Source organism: Mchenga conophoros, linkage group LG8 (assembly GCF_057382185.1).
Source record: "Mchenga conophoros isolate Kocher_MC1m ecotype Shallow Benthic linkage group LG8, M_conophoros_male_GT1.1, whole genome shotgun sequence".
Taxonomy (NCBI): Eukaryota; Metazoa; Chordata; class Actinopteri; order Cichliformes; family Cichlidae; genus Mchenga; species Mchenga conophoros.
Genome location: NC_140533.1, coordinates 28,093,978 through 28,116,986, shown reverse-complemented (window position 1 = coordinate 28,116,986; position 23,009 = coordinate 28,093,978). Strand labels below are relative to the sequence as shown.

The 23,009-nt window shown below is 41.9% G+C and overlaps 2 protein-coding genes across 3 annotated transcripts in view; both read left to right on the top strand.

The window, feature by feature from the left end:
• Nucleotides 1-161: 161 nt before the first annotated feature.
• btbd17a (BTB (POZ) domain containing 17a) lies at nucleotides 162-6,215 on the top strand. The gene is made up of 3 exons (XM_085285415.1): nucleotides 162-292; nucleotides 1,692-1,983; nucleotides 4,111-6,215. Exons 1-3 carry the CDS (start codon nucleotides 208-210, stop codon nucleotides 5,183-5,185), a joined length of 1,452 nt encoding a protein of 483 aa, XP_085141541.1. The 5' UTR covers nucleotides 162-207; the 3' UTR covers nucleotides 5,186-6,215.
• Nucleotides 6,216-8,591: 2,376 nt separating this feature from the next.
• The window catches only part of map2k6 (mitogen-activated protein kinase kinase 6), a 39,917-nt gene continuing 25,499 nt past the window's right edge, over nucleotides 8,592-23,009 (top strand). The window contains exons 1-2 of one of the 2 annotated variants that reach the window (XM_085285416.1): nucleotides 8,592-8,662; nucleotides 8,828-8,951. In XM_085285416.1, coding sequence (XP_085141542.1) covers nucleotides 8,861-8,951 — 91 coding nt within the window. In that variant the 5' untranslated portion in view covers nucleotides 8,592-8,662; nucleotides 8,828-8,860. Of the gene's footprint in view, nucleotides 8,663-8,827; nucleotides 8,952-19,803; nucleotides 19,823-23,009 lie in introns of those variants that run through there. The other variant, XM_085285417.1, reaches the window with a different exon arrangement.

Sequence of the window (23,009 nt, the reverse complement as noted above, 5' to 3'; positions counted from 1 at the left end):
TAGGAAAGTCAGGATCAAAGCGGTAGTCATGGAAACAACCCCGGCCTGCTTCCACCCACAAATCGATGGTGTTGGTAGTGGTGGTGGGCTGGACGTGGTGAGGAGAACCCCCAGTCTTATCCGTCATTCGGGCGCAGACCCCATCATCCTCCGAACAACAGGAAGCAGAATTCCAGGATAGACGGGGAAGGACAGTCAGGAGAAAAGATGGTGAAACAGGCTGCTCGCGTCCACGCTGGGATGCTGTTTCTGGCTGTCTGCCTTCAGATGGAGGCTGCCGCTTCTGCTGCAGGTACGTTGAGCACAAATACAGAACATTTGAGACATGCGGCAGTTTCTTTGTGTTAAAAGTCAATTCTTGCTCTTAGAAGATCGTTGGGTTGTCTTTCTGTAATATTGCCTTATTTATCTGTAAATGTCTCTATAAATTGAACTGAATTCATTCTCATGGAAACAGATTTTGATTTTGAGTGAGAGCAAACGAGTACTAAGGATGTGTTTTCTAGAAGTACATTTAAAGAGCCAAACTGTGAAAGGAGCAGGAAATAGTTTTCACTGAGATCACTTTTTACATTTTGGCGGCTGTATGAAAGAAAAAGTGACTTGACCTTCTTCTTTTTTTTCTGGGACACAGTGATAGCAGGTTTTTTATTTTTCAAACTCAGGCTTACTGGTATTTATTTTTAGCAGTTTACAATCAAATAGTTCATATTGGTGCACTTTCCCACATGCATTTGAAACTGGTCTCTCGTGTGCATGAGTAGTAGATTTATTTCTAATAATAAGTGCTGTACAGTAACAGTGGCTCTACTGTTACTGAGTTTTTTTTAAAACTCTTGACATCCACCTTTTCGCTGGGAATCCATCAGGGGTTAGGTTTGGGTTTTATTTGATGTTAAATATGAAGCTAAAAGGTAAAGAAATAAACAACTTTAGGTGTTTAAAACTGCTAAAACAATTATAAAAAAGAAGCAGATGTTAACCAAACACAACTGGTGGCGGAAGAGGTAAATAAAAGCAGTTTTCTTCAAAGCTTCTAAGTCCAGAGAACAAAACAAAATATATGTGGGGGACATTTTTTTAAGATAAACACATGATTCAGACCAAATATTTTGTGTAAGCTCCCTAAGAAAGTGCAAAAATCAGAGAGACTGTATTCACTGAGTGAATCTTCAAATATGTAGCCAAACACACTATTTAAAATTCTGTTTGCTGTGGTTCTCTCATCATCTGGACTCTTTTGAGGATGGTCTCCTCTCCTTCAGACTCCTTTGAACATCACAGCCGACAGACAGAAGTTGACAGCGTGCTCTGTTTGTGTCAGCGTGGGGAAGAAAGTGTCAAATATTTATAATGAATCAGAAAGAGCAACTATACTTTGAGAATATGAATCGAGGCTCACATCCCTGCAGTTACAGTAACTCTGTGGTCTAGCAGAGGAAGGAGGGGTGGCGGGGGTGCGCTGCGATGCAACCGCCTCAGCTGAGACAAAGCTTTAATTAAACATGACCCACAATCCTTCATTATCCAGACAGCGAGCGCAGCTGGGCTGATCAATGGCATGGATTTGGATGATACTACCCCACTATCTGCCCTAATAAATAACTCACACGCAGCTTTGTTTTATTTATGAAATGCATCCAATCCTTTAAATTCACCAGCTCCTTCTGCTTTCTCAAAAAAAAACCCAGGCATGGCGAAAGCTGAAGGAGCCCAGGATGGTGGCAGCAACGGGGACACCATCAGCCATTCCTTGGTCCTGGTGCAGCGTCTGGAGGCCCTCCTGATTCAGGGCAATGGAAGCGACGTGTCGCTGCGGGTGGAGACACCCAATGCGGACGAGGTGAAGGTGATCCAGGCCCACGCCCTGGTGCTCTCCCTGCAGAGTCCTGTATTTGAGGAGATCCTGCTGAGCCGCAACAGCAGCATGCTGGTCCTGAGAGAGAGCTCCGACTGTGCCTCTGTGTTTGACAAGTTTATCAGGTGAGGCGGGAACAGAGGATGCCCCTCCCCCCCAGCATCAGGGGAACATACACCTTTGTCCTTCAGGGTCACTTCAACTAAGTTTGATTGAGTTAGCACACCCTCTAGAGGGAGGAAGTGTGAAACTGCAGCTCTAAATATGAGCCCATCAATGATTACAATGTAAAGCAAATTGACTAATGAGGAAACTGCTGTGCTGTTCAGTAGCATCTGCTGTAGTGTAGCAGCACCGAGAAGCCTGCAACAGCAATCAATAAGCAAATCTATTTTTATCTCAGCTGCTAATGAGATTAATCAAATCACACATTACGCTTATTTTTCTTATTCTGCTTCGATTAAACCTTCTTGTTCTAAAGAGAACCACTTCGTTTTGATGTTAACTTAAGGTGTATTTTCTGTTAACTGCCTCTGGTTTGATGTTTGGATCATTAATCTGCTCATCCAAGTGCTTTTTCTTTAAGGAAAATTTAATAAATAACAAAAATAACTGGATTGGTGACTACGTGAGAGCACTCTGTGAGGGGGAAATCATCATGAAAGGAGGCCACTGTTCTGACTTTTTCTCATTCTCAGTCATTATCAACAAAGAATGCTTTCCAGCTGCTGGAGCAACAAGAGAGGTTTAGAGTCACCTGAGGTCACTATGAGGTCTTTAAAATGTTACGAATCCTGATGATTCAAGATTTTGTATGTGAGGAAAAAGGATTTTTAAGTAAATTATGGATTTAAGGGAACAAACGAAGGCTAACATTTCTCTGTGTTAACCTAAATTGGGATTTATTATTATTTTTTGCTATCATTAAGTTAGTTTGCTAATACCCCTGTTCTGTCATACTTTAAAGCAGAGACTGTATATAAAAGATTCAAGCTGTGTCCCAAAACATAGGCCGCATCCTTTGGAGGCTGCATTTGTAGACCGATTACCTCACTGCCAGGCGATGAAGGCTGTCCCAATTCGAAGGCTGCTCCAAACGCGGCCGAAAAATGCGTCCTTCATTCCCCCGAATTTGAACGATGGGTCGGGCTTATCCTTCGTGGCCCAACCTATCCCAGAATTGATAGCGCGGCCCAGCCAATTCCAGTTTCCAACAATGACGGCAGCTACTTAGTTTTAATATTACTCTAATTACACTTTCTGGGTCACAAATAAACTTTTAAAATATGTTCAGACGAAAATGCAGCTGTGTAAACTTGAAACATCTGCCGTTTATCAAGACATCACATATTTGCACAAGTGCTCTGATGTTTTCGGAGACGTCTGTTACCCATCAGATCGATAGCTATCCGGAGATTCAAGGGTCACTAAAGCCGGGGGAACAGTGAACTCCCAGCACATTGTTTTCAACCCTCCCCCACCGGGTCTGTCGCTACTCATGTTGAACATGATATATAAGTCATTTAGATAACTTCAAAATGTTATTGTTTGGCTTTTTTCAGTGTTTTATTTGTTCCTGAGTAAATCGGTTTGGCTGAGATTAAAATGATCAGATTAGATTACATTAAATAAACTTTATTAATCTTCCGTGGGTTTCACACAGCTGAATAAACACCAAACAGAAAACTGATTAAACAGAAGTGTGAGATGGTTGAGAATTTACGCCAGTGTCCTGCCATAATTTAGATGGCAAGGAGCAGACAGCTGAGTTTATTAAACACCACTGAGACAGCGGTGACGCAAATCTGAAGGCTAGACCCTCCCATTTCACAGCCTCGCACTTCCGGCGTTATCGGTCTTTGAAGGACCCGGCCCACGTAGACCGCGAAGGCCGGGTCCTCTGAAGGATGCGGCCTAGGTTTTGACATACTAATCTTTGGGAAAGTTACCCTCAGCCCCTTTGATGTGTACAGTTGGTAATTTAGTAAATAATGGTCCCAGTTACCTGCAACCGCATTAACAGAAAAAGTGCAATGTTATAATTATTGTATTAACTTAATTTTTCTATGATACCTAATTTGAAAGGTATCATAGTCAAAACCCTAAACCTAACTCTAGACTTAATGGCAGTGGATGCTAAGACTTAAGATGTCTGCTATGAAAATGCAGCTTTTCCAGCTTTAGCATGAGTCTAAGAATGTCTAAAATACACCCAGCAGTGGTCATAGAGTCAGCTTCTCTTCTCTGTGCAGGTATCTGTACTGTGGGGAGCTTTCTCTGCGTCTGGACCAGGCCACTCCTCTACACAAGCTGGCCACTAAGTATCAGGTGCTGAGTCTCCAGCAGGGCATCACCCAGTACATGACCCAGAATCTGGCCAGGGACACCCCGTCAGGCCACGTGGCAGGCTGGTACGAGTATGCCCTGCAGGCCGGGGATGTGACTCTGAGGGACAGTTGTCTTCAGTACATGGCCTGGAACCTGTCGTCTTTTCTGCAGAGCGGCGAGTGGGTGACCATCAGCAGCCAGCTGCTTATGTCCCTGCTGCAGCGTTCAGACCTCATCCTGCAGAGTGAGATGGAGCTCTTCTCAGCCCTGGAGGCGTGGATTATCCAGAACGATCCGGACGGTTTGACGGCTGAGAACGCTTTGAGAGCTGTGCGCTACGCCATGATCCCCCCACGGGAGCTTTTCCTCCTACAAACCCAGTCCACAATCCTGGCTCGCTATCAGGAGTCGGTGCGTGACCTGCTCTACATGTCCTACCAGTTTCACTCGGCCTCGCCACTACAGATGGCCAAATACTTTGACGTGAACTGTAGCCTCTTTGTGCCCAGGAACTACCTGTCCCCAGTGTGGGGGTCCCCCTGGATCGTCAACAACCCGACACGGGACGACCGCAGCATGAGTTTCCAGACCCAGCTGGGGCCCAGCAACCATGACGCCAACAAACGCGTGACTTGGAACGTCCTGTTCTCCCCGCGCTGGTTGCCCCTGAGCATGAGGCCCATGTACACCGAGACGGGCGCCATGCAGCCGACTCGCGTAGAAGGCGGGCGTCCTCGCATCATCATCACGCCTGCCACGTCCAGCACCGACTTTGCTGGAGTGAGCTTCCAGAAGACGGTGCTGGTGATGGCTCAGCAGCAGGGGAAGGTGGTGGTGAAGCACGTCTACAACTTCCACCAGAGCACAGAGGAAAACGGCGATTTCTTGGCCGAAGCTGACCTGTACCGCCGGACATCTGAATATCTCATGGACAGCTCCCTGTTCCTCCATATTGTTGTGAAGCCACTGTACCAAACCCTCATAAGCACCAAGAATTAACCTCACTCCAACCCTCACTCATATCCCATCATGGAGACGTGGACCTGAGTCATTGGAGTCACTGAGCAAATAAAAAACAAAGATCCTGATTCAGGACTGCCTGAGAGCATTTTGTGAGGGTAAAATCATAATGGAAAGATGGTGACAGTCTTTATTCGTCTTGTCCAAGTGCTGAAAAAAACTCACTAGAGGACCAAACAGAAATTAATCTGCCACTGAAATTAGTCCCCAAGAAATGCACCATTTCATCCAGGCTGAAGAGTATTTAATAAAAACACAGCATCCAACTATCTGAGAAAATTACTGCACCATAAAAACCTTGGGTATTAAAGTTTAAAGTGACGTATGGGCTAACACGCTAATAATTTTGGTCTTTTTATGGGATTTATTGGCACTCAGGAAAATACAGAACATCACCAGCTTCGTCCTTTATTCTTGAGGTTGTTCCTTTGTCATACACTGATTTGTTATTGGTGCTATTATACCCCATTTACACATAAAGGGGTCACAGCTGATATTCACTGCCCGGTGTGCACTGATCTAAAGCTTTGCTGATTAAATTATACCCTGATGTTAATGTATGCTGATGGATTTTGTATTAGCTGTTTTTGTTTTTTTGATTATATTTTGTGTTGTTGTGAAATATGGTTGAAAAATTGTAGATGGCTCAATTTTTTAAATCAGTAAATTGTTAATTCAGTGCTTACTGGAAAGTAAATTGATTTTTTTTAAACATTTTTCTTCTACTTGTATGTTATAACTTATTTAGAAACCCAACCTGTACTCCTTCTCACCGATGTCGCAGCACCTCGTTAGCGAATCCATTAATGTGATCGATGCTGTTACTTACATCCACTGCTGCATTAATCAGTGTCGCCTGGTAATAAAGATTGTTTCATAAGTTTTAAAAACTAAACTGAATATTGTCCTGATTGTCTTCCGGCTTATGTTTTGTCACCACATGCAAAAAATTATTTTCTGGCAAATGTCAGTTTATCAATTGTTTTTTTTTTTACTTTATCAAATTTATTTGTCAGATATAAAAACAAAACAAAACATGTAAGTAAGCAGAACCAAGCTTACATTTAAAATTTTAAATCATTTGGCTCCCAGCTATCTATGCAAACTCCTTCCTAATAAACGAACTCCCTAATAAGTCACTTAGATCTTCCAATCAAACTCCTGACGCAACCGAGGTCTCGTTTGAAGTCCAGAGGTGATCGGGCCTTTGCTGTCGTAGCTCCCAGACTCCTTATATTCATTCCTCTGAGTTGATCCAGTCTACAGCTGCCCTGGGGCGCACTGACAGAGGCGAGGCTGCCGGACACTGGCGCCACCGGGCCCTCTGACCACCACCAGTAGGCAACGGGTGAAGTGTCTTGCCCAAGAACACAACGACCGAGACTGTCCAAGCCGGGGCTCGAACTGGCAACCTTCCGATTACAAGGCGAACTCCCAACTCTCGAGCCACGATCGTCATATTGTCATATTGTTTCCTGCCCTCCTTTTAACTGTTTCTTTTTATTCTGTCTTATCCTTTTGCTCTGACCGACTGTGAAGCACTTTGGTCAACTTTGTTGTATTATTATGTGCTATAGAAATAAATTTTGATTTGATATTGCAACTGCTTCATTTAAGCAGACCAAAAAAAAATGCTTGCCTTAGATGGACACAACGCGTAACATCCCCTCCAAATCTAATAGACTTAAAATAAATAAGAAAAATGAAAAATTATTATGATATTTTTTCTTATTAAAACCACAAAACTGCTTTATTACATGCAAATAAGTTTTTTTTTGTTTTTATCACATAGATGTACTATTATGGCTTCATTAACATGTACTGTAGGATAATCCTGATATATTTCTGTGTTTAACTTCTACTGTGATTCTCAGGTGTAAGGCAAAAATTCAGAAAACAGATCACGTCGATTCCATCCTCCTCTTTCAAACTTACTAACAAAAACATGCTGAGACAACAGAAAGAAGAAGTGACATGAGCTCGTCACCGAGGACTTGGTTTCATCTTCTGAAACGGAAAAAACATCATGAACTTTTCTGTAAAGTCAAGTGTTGTTGTGATTTCTAAAATATTGTTGTGTTTTGTACCTCGCAGCCCCTGTAACGTCTTATTAACGTGATATTATTGCTCTACGGTTCACAGCGTTTTCTGTCTGGATTCTTTGCAGACACCTGAACAAAGAGTGTTTAAAACACCTGCGATTCATTTGATCAAGTTTCCTTTTATGCAAATTTATATTTTTTTTACTTTTCACTGCACTGACGTCACTGCTGACTCTTCAGATGATAATTCTATAAATAATAAAGTGATGCACAGAGCTCAACAGCAGAAAGCTGCACAGAAATGAAAGGAACAGTAATAATAATGCAGCAATAATTCTGCTGCATAATCAGTGCTTGAACTTTTGTACTTTGCTCGTTGCTCATATTAAACTTGCTCAGTCTCAAATAAAGAAATCAGTGCAGGCTCGAGTAATCCCTGAGCGCCACGGGTTTAAACCTTACTGACCTGCCACACTCACCTTTCTCCCACTGACTGTTTTTGCTTTCTCTGTGCTGACTTTGATCCATGGTATGATTTAATCAGCTAATTTAAAAAACATTGAACCAATTTCTATCATAATTCTTCCTTCGGATGTTCCCTATTGGGGTTGCCACAGTGGATCTGCTGCCTCCATCCCACCCTGTCCCCAACCCTCAGAATGTCCTCCTTCACTACATCCGTGATCCTCATTCTTTTCCTGGCAGCTTCATCTTTAAAATCCCTTGTCCATTGTATCCACGATCCCTCCTCAGCACACGTCTAAACTCTTTCAGCCTCGCTTTTCTAATTTGTCTCCAGTCAATTCAGTTTTATTTATTAAGTGGCAAATCAAAACAACAGTTACCTGAAGGGGCTTTATATTGGAAAGCAAAAACCCCACAAAGGTCACAGCGTATGGCCCCTGCATGAGTCTGAATCTCATGGAACTCTCTTCCTGTTAAAAGGGAGTTCTTCCTCCTTGCTGTTACCAAGAGCTCCCTTAGGAGTTCACTCTCTAATATCTCTAAGAATAATATAGAATAATAAGAAAAGAAGCTGAGAGTGACTTTTTAACGAATACAGATTGAATTTATTACAGAATGTGCAGATTTCTTAGCTGGTGCAAGATTTTTTTTATGTGTTTTACAAACTATTGCATCATGAAATCGATGCTGAAAATGTACAAAACCCACCAGAAATGAATATAACAGTCAGTGTTTCCATTGCATCCTGTGTGCACAGACGAAACCCACACCCACTCTTTTTTAGGATACGTTACAAACTTCAGCGTCTTTGCAGTTTCGAAAATAAAACGCCGCAGCGCTCACTACATTTCCCACAAGCCTCCGCGGCCCAAGCAGGAAGAACGTTCTCTCGCAGGGGCTCACACTGATCCAAGTTAGGAGCTTTCCGCTGCCAGCCTTGGCCCATCATGTAAGTGCTGCGGAGAATTCTTTGCAGTGCATTTGCAGAATTACCTGATTTCCCGACGGCCGTGCATCCGTCCCGGCGCCCTGCGCACGGACGCGCACGCTTCGGACGCGAAAAGGCTCCAAGTGCATGAAGATCGAGGCTTGTGTTTTTGCATCTTTGTTGCAGAAAGCGAGCCGCTGAAGCTCCAGTGCGAGGGCGATGGAGGGAGGGAGTGAGAAAGAAGGCAAAGTCTTTTGTGCTTCCCCTCCCCCTCATCAAAGCAAAGGGGAAATGTCTCAGTCGAAGGGAGGTAAGAATATGAAACCGATGTGTGCAAAACTAGCGATATGCAATCACGGCTGCACGAGCTGCAACGTGCACCGCTGCAGGTCTAGAACGGCCGGTGCATTTTAAAGTTAGACGGCTAAGAAGGGTCAGTTGCATTTCCTGTTTGAGATCTTCCCCTTTGCACAGTTCCTGGTAAGACGATGCTGTGTGGACTCACTAGTACTGGCGCTATTAGCAGCGCACAGGCAGGGATGTAGAGCACGGGGCGCCTTAATAGTCACGAGATAGACGGTCTTTATTAGGAACTCTGCACGAGTTGACGCGTGGCGCGTGCACGCTTTTCGGGGTAAATCATGAAAGCCTTGTCGCGTGCAGGGCTCTAAATATGTGGTTTGGTGCATAGGGGAGGGGGTGGTGGGGGGTGGCATGACGTGACAACCTGCAGCTGTCAGTGGACAAGTTTGTGTGTTTGTAGGCTGCAAATTTGTTTCAGGTCGTGAGGAGAGAAAATGCAACAAACTGATGGCAAAGCGACCCGCGAGCTTTAAGGTGGAGGGTTCAGGAACAGGGCGCACTCTCTGCGCTTTGCAAAGTGTGTCAGCTGCTGCTTCTGTCCAGCAACTGGATATGTGTCAAACCCCTGGGTGTCCACCGATGTGCAGCTTTCCCCCTTTTGCATGCCTGTCACACTTTTGACCCAACTTTACCACCCTGCAGCAGCAAGAGGTGGAGGAGGAGCTGTGCTCAGCTTCCCCCCTGCAGCCTCTTTAAGATCATCAGTGAATGGAGCTTGCAGTGGAAGAGCCAAACAGCTGCAGTGAGAGCAGCTCGGGCCTTTTTTCTCTCCCCTCACCGTGATTTCCAAGAAGTGCAAAGTGAGGCTGGTTTGTTGCACAACATGCAGCATTCTCTCTCTCTCTAACACACGCACACATGCACGCACTGAGAGGCTGCACAGGAGGTGAACAGGTAGGAGAGAGCAAGAGCCCCCCTAATGGTCAGATCCTGTTTATCTGCTCCAGTTGAGTGTCCACCCACACGGAGGAATTGTCTTGTTGCAGCCAGCTTATCACGTGGTGAATAATGCAACACGTTTTATTTATGTTTTGTAGATGAATGAGTTGGTTTGGGACTTTCCTGAGAGCAGAAGTCGGTTTCTGTTGTCATCCATTGACGTCGGTAGAAGCAGAAAACTGCACATGTGCAGTCGCACGAAAAGTGGATGTAGGCCCAGTTAAGATCTCGTCTTTGATTTAAAATGACATCCACTTGGTCACCTTTCAGCTGAGAGATGATTTGGTGATCGCTCTGCAGCTTTTCTCAGTAGGTGAATATATTTACTGATGTCTGCACGATGACAAGTCATTATAACATCTGCTCAAAGCTTCTGACATCTTGGACCTGACAAATATTTCTCCTTTAGTGTGAAACAGTAAACATCACAACAGTAAAAACTAGCCTCAGACCGATCATTTAAATGAAATGCAAACAAAAAAACAAAACAAATTAAAAAGATGTGTTGTTTCTCTGACTTTCTGTGGATTAGTATCAATACTAATAGATAAATACGCTCTCGTAGTACATTTGTAAATGATTAAATTTCTGATTAAAAACTCCACTGAGGTTTGCAAGAACCCTTCGGCTGATCACAGAGCACACAGCGTTATCGCCACAGGCTAAAGACGGAAAAGTTGGCAGCATTGTTAACGGGGGCACATTTTGCTGGCTGGCTGGCCAGGTCGCGCCCCCAGGTGTGTGTGTGTGTGTGTCTATGGTTGCGCTGAGCGAGTATTTTCACCTCATGCTGCAGAGGTGCGCTGTGTATTTGCATTTTATGCATCAAAAGCTGTTCCTTAAGCTACATTTTCAGACAAAATTCTGAGAGATATTTGCAGAAAGTGAAGTTAAGAAAACAGATTTTGGAAATGTTGGAAAGTGCGGCTCTTTCTTCTTCATTTTCTTCTTGGCTTTTTACATGCTGTGTCACATATGTGATTAGATTAAAACAGATTACAAAATGTGATCTTTTATAGACCGATGAAATTACAGAGCTGTGTATAAAAGAGTTAAAAATAGCTCCACCAACTACTATGGTAAAAATCTGTTCAGACATGAATACATCAGGATGAGAAAAAATACATTTTAATATGAAATAAAAGGACTCCTAAAGGCCTTTTACCTAGAACACATTTTGTTTATTGCAGCTTTGTACACTAGGGTAATATAGAGCAGTAATAAGTCAACTATAGCAATTATGTAGACCTTTGAAAAAAAATTTTTTTATAATTTACTTTGTCGCACATCATAGTACGCTGGTTATCTTTGGGTTTTCATAATTGTTACGGCTCTGATTTCTAGTGAAATTCTCATACCAGAGATGTTGGAGCCAACAAATATTTTTACTCGAACAGACAAAATACTGCTCAAATACAGAACTGAATAGAGTTCAGAGGTGCTTATTGAATTTTCTGACCTGCTATGTAAACAGGAGAATCCAGCGTTTTCTCGTGGGTTTATATTCTGTTTGTTGCAGGAGTGCATATGCACGCATGCAAGAAATCATTGAAAAATATCTATGAAGTGTATGTATCTATGTGTACGCTTTGCAACATAATTTATGGTTGGTTATCACACCCAAAAAGTCTATTTTCATGAACTATATTTCATCATTATTCATCACAATGTTGCGTTTATTGGTTACATTACATTACATATTACTTGCTATCAATAGCCTCATAATTTATGTTGTGATATTTCAAGAAAATTTGTAGTAATGCCATTTATGACGATATAGAGGTAACTGAAGCGCACAGGAACCAACAGTTATTAGTGCAAACTAGGTTAAAGGGAAGTTTCAACCAGCGACTGTCATTGATGATAAAGCAACTTTCAGCTGCTCCCTTATTTTTTTTTTAAGGGGTCGTCACAGCAGACACATCAGTATGATAAACTACCCAATGTGCCAGCAGCAGAAAAAGTAGAGCAAAGTACCCTGGGTTAGGGCTGTTCGATATAACGATATATATCGGATGACGATATAAAAACGTCTATCGTTTCATTTTACGCCATCGTTTGTTTCGTGGTGTCGCAAAATAAACTGTTTACAGCAATATTTTTTCATCGTTTTGATGGTCACTGTAGTGGCTATATTAATTTCTTAAAGTTCTCTCTTTCTCTTATATTTAATATAACCACACTACAGACGGACAAGCACCTGTTTTTATGCGTTGTCGTTAGCAACAACGACAGTAAAACCATCGTGTGTCCGCTTGTTTATTTTCCACATAAACCTTTCACAATAAAGCTCAAGATCCTGTTGAGACTTTTAAAAAAAAAAACCTGAATCACGTGAAAGATGCAGAGTATTTACGGATAAGAAGCAAAAAAGAGCCGTCAGGTGCTAAAAAGTAAACCTTTTCCCCGCAGCACGCCGTGTAATAAATACTCACAAAGAAAACGGCGGTCGTTACAACTTATATCTAAAAATGCATCATTTAATGCATCGGTTAAAACACTCGACTCCAGGTACACGACGCACAGCTGGAAACACTTCACGCAAGTCGAGCTGCCCGAGATTCACAGAATTTACAGAAAATGTTAAATCTTTGTGATTTATATCGTTATCGGGATGTTTTATATCAGGATATGAGATTTTGGTCATATCGCACAGCCCTACCCTGGGTAGTGTTTTCTCTGGACATTTTAAGTAAAAGTAGAAAGCAACTGCTTACTAAAGTAACTCTGGAGCTGCACAGTATTGCCAGATAATAAAATTGAAATTTTTTACTTTAATTTACTTTCCACCTGAGATGTTGTATCTTGGGCCGAGTTTTTTAACCAGTTGCTTTTTGACCTCCCATATAACTTCAGGTGTTCAGTAGTTTCCATCCGCAGCTTGTTCTTCCTGTCATACGAGTTCAACTCAAGCTAAATATTATACCAGTATTATTGTGCATGGTTTGATATGGCACAGCCCTATTCCATGTGTTGGGTTGATACGTTTTAGTAATGCCACACTGTTTCTTTAAAACTTTCAGTTCCCTTTCCACTTTATTCCGCAGCTGTTCCAGACCTTTTACCAGAGCAACATAAGTTAGTGTCAGCAGAAAATAAAGTGAATTTTAACACATACCATCTGTGTACAATATGAAGAGTTAAAAGGGCCCAGTGCTGAACCTTGTGGAACCCCAGAAGTGAACCAGAGTCAGTGTTATTCATTTGTACATACTGATGTGTATCATCAAGGTAACTATGTAACCATTTCTCTTTAGTTTCCATTAGTAATATGTGAACTACACTCATATGCAATGTATGTTCCTCTATGCTTTTAATGAATAACAAATACAGGCCTAAAATGAGACTTGAAGAGAACATTAAGGCCTACCTGGAGCCCACATTACCACAGCAAATGTCTCCCCTCTCTCTAAACACTGAAAGATTTACTGTGAAATGTAAGGACGTGGCTCCGGATGGGATTTAAATTACAGCGAGAGCGGCAGCTTCACAGGAAAACAGGAGGTAATTTCAGCTGTAATTATTGCCTGGGAGGGGCTCAGAAATTGCTCACATATGCATTCTAGACTGGATTCAAATGATTAGGGGAGGTAAATATTCAAATGTTTCATCTCCCCAAGAGAAACGACTCGTGTTCTTAAATGTTGGTCAGTCAAATGTTTTAAGAAAAACTAACGTTGACAGAAGTGTGACTGAAGAAGAGAATGTGATGAGGTTTGAGCTGCCTCTCCTTCTGTTCTGACACGGCTAAAAGTCTTGCTGCTGCTTCTACTTGAATGTTGCCCAACAAGGTTTTTACCCTGACTGCTGTGCACTGTGCACAGTGTCGGCCCTCCCAGCTCGTGTCCCGCCTGCAGCCCCGGCCGGCCCTCGCACCCCTTGCACAAATGTCCCGTTTGTCATGCAAATGGAGGCTGCGTTTTCAGCTGCGCGGATACTAAATTTGCTGTTTCGACGGACTGATTGTTGGTCTGCTTCCAGTTCTGTAGTGGCTTTTTCCCCCCTCTTGCAGTTACAGTAGAGTTGTTCAGAGCATTGTTCAGATGATCCACTGGATCCAGACAACAAATCATTCCTTTTTATTCCAGCCCTGTTGTGTAGAGAATAATGAGATATTCCAGAGTGTGTGTGCTGTGCAGAAAATGTCTCAATGGAAGCAGGATTTGAGATTTTCTTGCTGAGGCGAGATGAGAATGAGGGCGAGGATCTCATTACACAGCTCTGCACTGTAAGATAGTGAAGGCAAATAAACTGAGTGCAGATGGATGCAGATGTTAATGTACTCCTTGTAATTGCTGCATGTTTACCCGTGGGCTTTTTGACTCCAACCTGCAGCTCTTCTGTCTGTGCTGCTAAATTTAGAATTGCCTGAAAAATCTATGAAGATTGATGATCAGTCCTCCTGCTTACATGCCAGCTCCATAAAACACTGAGCACCATGCATTTGAAATCATCCTTTCGCCCCTTCAGTGGGGCGATGTGTGACTGTCTGGATTTGAATGCTGAACGTCTGCCTGAAGACAATTTAATTATTCTCCAGCATTTCACTCCTCATTTAGACGACAATGTAGAAAAGTGGTTTTACTGGCAGCTATTTTCTCTAGCTAGAATTTAAAACCTGTATAAATTGTACGAGTTCAGTCTGAAGGTACTCTTCATGCTGACATTACCCAGCAGTCAACAGCTTTTATCCATTTATTTTTTTAAGCACTTGTGTTGAATAAAACAACCCATCACCGGTTGCAGTTAGCACCTCGGCAGTGGACGGACAAAAAGGACAATTTCAGCCGGGTTATGTTTGGTTACATGTTTGTGCACATACCGAAAGAAAATACATTTTTTTTGATGGCTGGATTTAACAGAACATTTAGGTAATCACAGTTATAACATGTTTCTCCTTTGCTCGTTTGGTTCTTTTTGCATGTTTAATCATCAAATCATCATATTTTACTGAGGACAGTCTGAACCTTCAGCTACTGACCCTGAACTGTCCCAGTGTCAGTTCATTAATGTCTCTTATGTTTTGTCCACCGTGCACTGTAACAGCTAGATTTCTCAATGAGAGTACTTCGTGCAGATGGCTGCAATTTTAATGACGCGGTTTAAAATGGGTTGTTTAGCCTTGATTTTGTTGTGGCTCGGTGTGTTTATAATTGTAATGGACTGCCCTTTACAGTACTGTTTTAAATGTACATTTAACTTTTCTTTTTCTCTAATTTGTGCACGTGTGTGTGTGATTGGATGTAAAGACAATGAACGGACTCTCATGTCCTCTGCCTTTGATCCTTGTTTTTCTTTTCTTTTTTTGAATTGATGAGTAACCAATTCCATCAGAGTTGTTTGCCTGTTCATTCCACATGTTCTGGCTCCGGCCGTGGATCGAATTTTGACTTGGGATGGACGAATACATTTCCTTGGCATCACAGGGCAAAGTGTGATATTTTCATATTGTTATTGATGGCTCCAGGGCCATCAATGTAACTGTCTAATCAGGTTTTCATTCTGTCACAGCTTGGCACCTTGGGAGTGATAAAGATGCACGTGGCAGAAATGTGTCTACCGGTGTGTCGGCTACAAAGAAAGGCCAACCTGAAAAGTATTTTAATCCATAGTTAATGTGGCAAAACCTAACCAAAAACTGACAGCAATGAATATCTTCAGATTTACTCCCCGAGTTTGTCATTTATTTGACCCCCCATGGTCTTCTCTTTATGTGGCTTCTCTTTATCTCAACACATTACATGTCCTATTTTAGTATTTTCCCTCAATTTGCAAAGCTTTAACATCAAAACATTGTGATTGGTCAGTTGCAGGAGCAACACAAACAGCCATATGTAATCTAAAACAGGTCAAAGATGTTAATTTCGGTTTATCTTACAAGGACGCTTAATGCAAGGACACGGTCTCCCATATTAACTGTATGGATGCAGAAATTATAGTTCATGCCGCATCGGTGACTCAGTCTTTTTAAGTGTTCTGGAGGTGAAGACCTATTTGTTGACCATCATGAGTACAAGAGGCAGTCAACACTCTTCCCCGCTGGTGGGTACATTATTAAAATAGCCGTATTTGTCATGTAGCCTGTCAGACTTGAGTCACTTTGGAATTGCTGTAAAAATGTAGCTGCTTTGACTTTGACTCTGAAAAGTGCTTGATTTAAAAAAAAAAAAAGCTGGGCTGTAGATCAGTAAAAGGATTCAAACCTCATGTTATTTACATTTTTAGACAGTATCTCAAGGGAGGGGCTGTGTTTTACGCAATATTTTAGTCCCTAGACTGAATTTGAAGGTGGAAAAAAGCAAGCACTTCGAGAAATTGTCTTTTTTTTTTTCTGTGGCTATTTTGAATGCTTGCTTATACGTTTGTCATTACTGGTTTGAAAAATAGCCCAGTAATTAATCACTGAATATCTATCCACATGCACATTGGTTGGTTTTGCCCCTGGATTGTCCAGGATGTTGGTTCCCAACTACGTGAGTAATTTATCTATTTTTTGATATACGTTGAATTCATGTCGTCTGTAGTTGTTCACATGAAAATATTCTCCAACTTGTTGAGCAACAAATTAAAAAATAGCACTAGGAAGATGCCAGTCATCCAGGTCATGGTAATCTAATGCGCTTGGAAAGAAAAGCGACTGAACTAATTTATGTATGCTTCACCCCTCATACAATCCACCTACGATCCAGTTTTGAGATCCTTCCCAGGCGCCTTAACGCCCGCTCACATCTTGCCTCAGTTGATCTCAATAGGTCACATGATGGGGTGAGGCAAGGTCTCACAATGGTTTCACCTGAAATCTTGGCTGATAATGACTCACACAGTTTTTCACACCTTGACTTGTGTGATGGGGCACATGATCGATAGTGGGTCAACGGCCCATTAAAGGGACAAAGAAGCTTCCGGATGAGTGGTGAAAAGTCCTCAACAGACTTGAAGTCCACTCGCTTTTCTTTCCAGTCGTCTAAGAGAAGCTTTAAATGTTTTTTATCTAAACTTGTGACGCTAGTTTGACCCCATGGGACAACTCTATTGGCAAACCAGTCAGTTAGCCAGCCAAGTAGACACAAAGCGAAGTGTTTAAGCCAGCAAGATCTTTGATGTCCCCACATATTTAAGCCTTGGGAGGCCTTGCAGTCTTGTTCTCAGGTATTTGACCTGGTTTCAGCCTGTTGAAACAGCATTTGTGCTCTGAAGTGACCTGAAGTCGACACCCCGCTTTCTGCGAATCATTCAGGTTGAACTGAGTGCAAAGGAAGTGTAGCAGGAGCCAGTGACGACATGATTCCCAAAGGAGGTTCCAACAGCTGTAACCTAAAGGAGCTGCAATCTTTGGAAGTGTAGAGTATCTCACAAACTGCCAGAGCGGTCGGAGGGGGGACAAACAGCCGAGGGGCTCTGGCTGGAGTTATTTTCAAACCAGCCACCAGCCGCCCTCCCCTCTGTGCTGCTGTCTTTTACTGTCCTTGTGTCAGTATTTGTTGTTTGCTTCCTCCCTCCCTCTGTGATTGATCTCTCTTCCTCTGGCTCTGTGGAATTCCATTGAGGAACTCTTGGGATTGTTGGAATTCCAGCCGGAGTGCATGTGTGGGTTAGCAGCTGGCACCATGCGTTCCCCCCGTCATCCGGGCTCATTAGCCCTCAGGCCCTCACACATTGAGGCTTTCTGTATGCACTCTGCCTCTGTTTCTGCAGCACTGTCTTTCCTGCAAACATTCTTCTCTGCATTATTTCCTTTTTTCTTGCTCTCAAACTGTCATGCATGACATGCAAGGCTGGTTGCATGCTCATGCTGGGTGGGGCAGAAACTGGAAGCATTGTCTCCCTCGGCTCTTCTCTTGTCACCGTCACTTCTTGAGACGGAAATAATTGCGTGTGTTATATCTAATTACTCACCTTCCTTGTTCTCGCCGGTTTCAGTGGGAACAAGGAGTGTCTCCGTGCAGGCGCTCATCTCCCGTGGCCTCCCTCTGGCATTTCACTGCATACTTGAGCTCATGTGCTGCAAATCACCGGGAATGATATGTACTGCTGTTTTTAATTAACCCACACTGCCACTACCACAGTGTTCAAGTTTGATATTGAGCTCAGCAAGAATAAAAGGAGTTGTGCATGTCAGTTATGTAACATAATCTGAAGAAAGAATAGTTTTAGCTTGCTCACTACACTTCCTTGTATGCTTTGAAATGCCTTTTTATGCAAGTACTTTACTGACGGGCAGTCTTGAGTTATAAGCACTTTAGTTTATCATGCTATGCTATGTTATAATTCCACTCCACTACCTATCAAACTGAAATATAGTAGTTTGCACAAGTCGGCACCAAAGTCAATGAATTACCAGGACTCTGCATCAAAGCAGGAAGAAAGTAGCTAAATGGAAAGACTGTGTTCACACTCTTTCTCTTTGAGGCATTCAGATCTGATAAGTTTGAGTTGTTTCCTCCTTTCAATCCAAATTCTGTATTACAGTTTCCATGCTGGCTTTTAAGCCTTTAACTTTCCCTTAACATGGATTTTTGGTTTAGCTTTACATTGTCTGTCTGGCTACAACCTAAGTGGTAGCTCTCGCTTTGCAGCAATTTGTTCTTTAACCTGGAATAAAATGGACTGTATGTATAAAGTTTTTGCTTGAGTGCTAAAGTTTTCTAGTGTGTGTAAAAGGTCTGCATGGTTAGAAAACCCAAAGTCCACTGCAAAGTGAGCTGTTTTATAGGAAATGCTGTTTGTTTGGCTCGCCTTCGGATGTGAACCAAATAAGCTCTTTATTTTTTATTGCAATATCCAATGTTTTAGGAGGTAGCACAGTTAATGTGTGTAATGTTAGCATTATCGTTAACTGTCTGCATGAATGCCAAAGCTGTGTGGAGTATGTGTAAACTTTAAAATCTGATCTGAAGCCAGTGAACACTGACCTGTTGAGGGCTACTTTGTAGTGCAACCTAAACTTAGCTAGCATTGGCTAGCAGAGACTTTAGCTGTCATGATGCAGGTAATTTGGGAAATGCTAACAACGCTGCATGAAAATATTGTGTACCATGTAATGTAGCGTTTTCTTTGTGTTAGCATTTCTTTTTTGTGTTAGCATTTGTAAACTGTTAGGTAGCCTGGACTCATAGAATCTGCGGTTACGTTACATAACCAAGATATCAAGGCGTGGCCCTTAAATGATGGGGTATAAAAAGTTGCAGTGTGAGGAAAAGCGTCTGAATCTCTTCTGGTAGATGTAAATTTAAACGAGAGACCTGCCAATGAGCAGGTCCCTCATTTAAATTCATTTCCCTCATTTGTCCTTTTACTTGAAGAGTGTAGCAAAAATTGTGAAATTGCTGATTGTCAATTTTTGGCACTATAACATCCTTACTTGAAGCATAATTTAAGGATGTGGTCTTGTATTTTGTTACAAAGCTGAGCTTGTGCATTTTCCTTCCAGCCACAGAGATTACATAATGCTCTGCCCCTCCAACCCTCCACCACCTTCTCTCGGCTTCTTTCCTACACCTCTGTTTGCTCCTCTCTTCTTGTCATTTCTCATCAGAGTTGCAGCAGATTTTGAGATGTGCAGCCCTCAAAATGCATCTAAAGCAGCGCTTTAGATGCATTTTGCACCTACTGCCCTTATTGTTCATGTTGGCCCTGCTGCATGTTGCCACTGATTTTGCTGGAATATGCCATGCATGTTAATATTCCCGCAATAGTGTGGAGAATAACGCTGTCTCCTGGCTTTGAGGAACATGTTGTCTCTTGTCTCATGATCTCCTTGCTGCTGTAAGGCAGAAGCATTTTTCACTTGTGGAGGAAAAAGGATGCTGTCGCTTCAGTGTGATCACACAGTGAGGCTTTTGTCCTGACACTGAGGTCAATCATCTGACAAACTTCCAGGTCTGCTTAATGCATACAACAGTGCTAATCTTTCCTTTCTCTTAATGTGGAACTTGTCGTTACTTCCGCTACAGAGGTTGTGTTTTTATTTGTTTGTTACCAGGTTACCTTTTAAATCCAATTCAAGTTCCATCAGGCTGAGAAGCACGGATGAGTTGTTGTTATTGCCGGTTCTTGTTCTCACCTATAGAGAATATTATGTTAAAAAGTGCTATTGGCCTTTTATGCAAAAGTTAAATATGAACTCATTACTTCTGTTCTGCTGTGGTTTCTTTGACTGTGTTTAGTGCTTAAACTGATTGTTTATCATGTTGCATCTTTTTTGAATAGTGATAGAATCCACCCATGTCTCCTAAAGGGAAACACTAGTGTTGTTCGTATCTTTTCTTCCTGTCAGTTTTAAATTTGCATTCACAAATCTTTTGCAAGTAATAATAATTAAAAACAGCGTTAAACTATTGAAATGAAATGGTCCGTGTCCTGTCAGCTTTCATTGTTTGTGTTGCACTTAGTGTGAAGTTACTGTAACAGCAGGAAGTGGAGTTTTTGTAGTCATTCCAGTCAGCTAGCGAGAAGCATTTGTGGCAAATTAGCAGTCATGCTTTGGCGTCTCAAATCTCTCCATCATATAAATATCACTTTATCTCCTTAAATATCTTTTGGCCTTGTCCAGGCAGCACTCACTTTGAATGCTGTTTTAGTATGCCAGCTGATGTTAAAATGGAGAAAAAACAGTGGCAGTTGTCAAGTGGATGGTTTGATTCATTCATGCTTTAATGCTGTATTTTTATTTTTTTGTAGTTTCTTTATAATATACTGCTGTAGACATTGTATATTCCGGTAAAATGTAGACATGGAGGGATCTTTGGATCTTCATCAACGGACTGATGTGTTAAAGCAAGTCAAAGAGAAATTACATGTTTATTTTTATGGTGCTGTGAGCGCAGAGCAAAAGCTGGTAAATCTGAGCTTCTATAAAAGGACTAAATTTGTGAATATGCTTCATTAATTGATGTATTTGTTACATTATAACAGGAATAAATTTAGGATTTTCCTCTGCTGTATTTTTATCTGTTCCTCCTTTCTGAGCACAGTTTATTAAGATCTCCATCATACAGGCCTCGAGACTGGTTGGTGACCTCCCGGAAATCGGTAGTGTTTTAGGAAAAAAAGTGTATTTCCTGACCGGCTGGTGATTGGTTCCTGGAGGTTTCTGGCTGTTGCCAGGTGAAATCACCACAAATCTCAGTGTGATTCGTTTGGTTGCCTACCATTTGTGTAGAAGATGGCAATGTGTCTGGAAACACTCGCCATTTACTCTCTGAGATGTAGTGAAACTTTTAAGTTGGAAGGGTAGAATGTTCCCTTTCAAAGGAAAGGCTGTGCTAATATTGTAACATATTTACAAAGGTGGAACTTTTACTTTTAAGGCAAACATTCTTCTTTTTCAGTTTGCATCAAACTTTTCAGGTGCAGTACAGGTGTTTGAGCATTTGCAGACAAGTCGCTGTCCATTTGTTAACAACCAAAGTTGTTAAAAGTTGTGACACTGTATGTCTCCTTGCAACCTTGCACACTAGCAATTGACTGGTAGACTGGTTGTTTGCAGATTGTTGGCACCAGGTCTCTAGGCATGTGGTTGACACTTGATATTGAACTTACTCTACAATAGCTTGTGTTGTATAACCATATCCATAATAACCATGTGGTCTCTGTTAGAAATACTATAACTACAGTCCCTCCCCCCCAGTGGGAGCATCTTTGGTGCTCTTGGTATCTTGCCTGTGCTATGTTTCTTATCAGGTGAATAAACTAAGGCATGTTTTACAATATATCCAGTAAATGCAGTCCTCACTATTTCAGGCAGTGTTTTGCTGCCAAGGAGGAAGGCTAAGATTAGCCAGGTAGCTGCTGTGATAAGCATCAATGGATGTTGCAGACAAGTTTAGCTAACATAAACCAGAATAAAAGTGTTTTATCTAATGAAGCCTGTTTGACTGAATGATGATTTAGGCTACTATTTGATTCCTAAAAGGATTGTTTGGTTTTTGGATCAAATACTCTCCTAAGCTGTCTTTCTTCTATCTGATCTTAAGGTAATGTGCACGCTATCCCATTAAGTAAAATACTTTTGTGAAGGGAAGAAATCCCCTAATTTATTCCAGGGCTTATCTGTCCACTTGCTTAATCGTTATGAACTACCCATTAGCTGTTTCTGCAGCTTAGCTAAGTTGCCGTTAGCTCACTATTTATATCTTACTTGCTAACATATCACAAACAAAATCATATATGGGGGAATGGTAGCTGACTAGCTTCCCAAAACTCTGATACTTATCTCAGTGTAATATCAAACAGTTCATAGACTGTAACAAAGCAGAGATTTGAAGCTAACATTTGGAGTGGCTGCTAAGGGAACGGTTAGCCAACTAGCTGTAGTTTTGGCTATACAATTAATATACAGGTACAGTTGTTGTTATTTTGCTGATACTCAGGTGTACAGTATCTACACTGGTCTGTCTGCTGTTGGAGATATACATTAGATACAGAGGAATATAATAGCAGAGGATACTAGCTTTATACTACACTGCAGTTCACTTCACAGCACCATTGATAAGAATTGTTTATGGGGATTGTGCAACATTCCTGTAATTATCTATGCAAGTATTTGGGGGGAAAGGGGGATTTGTTTAGTTGCTAATGTGATAAACCACTTTAATAAAACATAATTGTCTCCTGGTCTCCTACTGAAACACACTGGCTGTTTTTTTTTCAGGAGTGGAACTCATTTGAAGCTTTTAACCAAGAATTCTTTGACTAATACCTAAAATTCCTGCCAGGAATGAAGTATTTCCTGAAGCTGCCTTGGCTGCCAGAGACCCACCAGACTTGTTAAGGCACATTGAAAACATACTTAAGTATGTCTCTACAAGGCTGTTGCTTAAGTGTGTTGTGCAGACTCCGTGCAGGTGTCATCTCTATGAGTGTTTTCTGGTCTTCAGTGTGAGTTGTTAGCACAGTGCTGGTTTCCAGTTGCTATTGTTGTCTGTGTAAATGCACGTAGGAGGGGCTCAAAGTGACATTTTGGTATAACAAAGCATCTTTGGAAAGTGGAGACCAGGAGGCCGGCAGCAAGAGGCCACCGGTGGAGGGCCGCATAGCACAGCGGCATCACACCCTGTTAGGAAAA

What these genes read in the sequence shown, in the direction of transcription:
- btbd17a (XM_085285415.1), top strand. Translation starts at nt 208, where the DNA reads ATGGTGAAACAGGCTGCTCGCGTCCACGCTGGGATGCTGTTTCTGGCT. An exon ending in GGCTGCCGCTTCTGCTGCAG is followed by an intron (nt 293 to 1,691) that starts GTACGTTGAGCA and finishes AAAAAAACCCAG; the next exon opens with GCATGGCGAAAGCTGAAGGA. An exon ending in GTGTTTGACAAGTTTATCAG is followed by an intron (nt 1,984 to 4,110) that starts GTGAGGCGGGAA and finishes TTCTCTGTGCAG; the next exon opens with GTATCTGTACTGTGGGGAGC.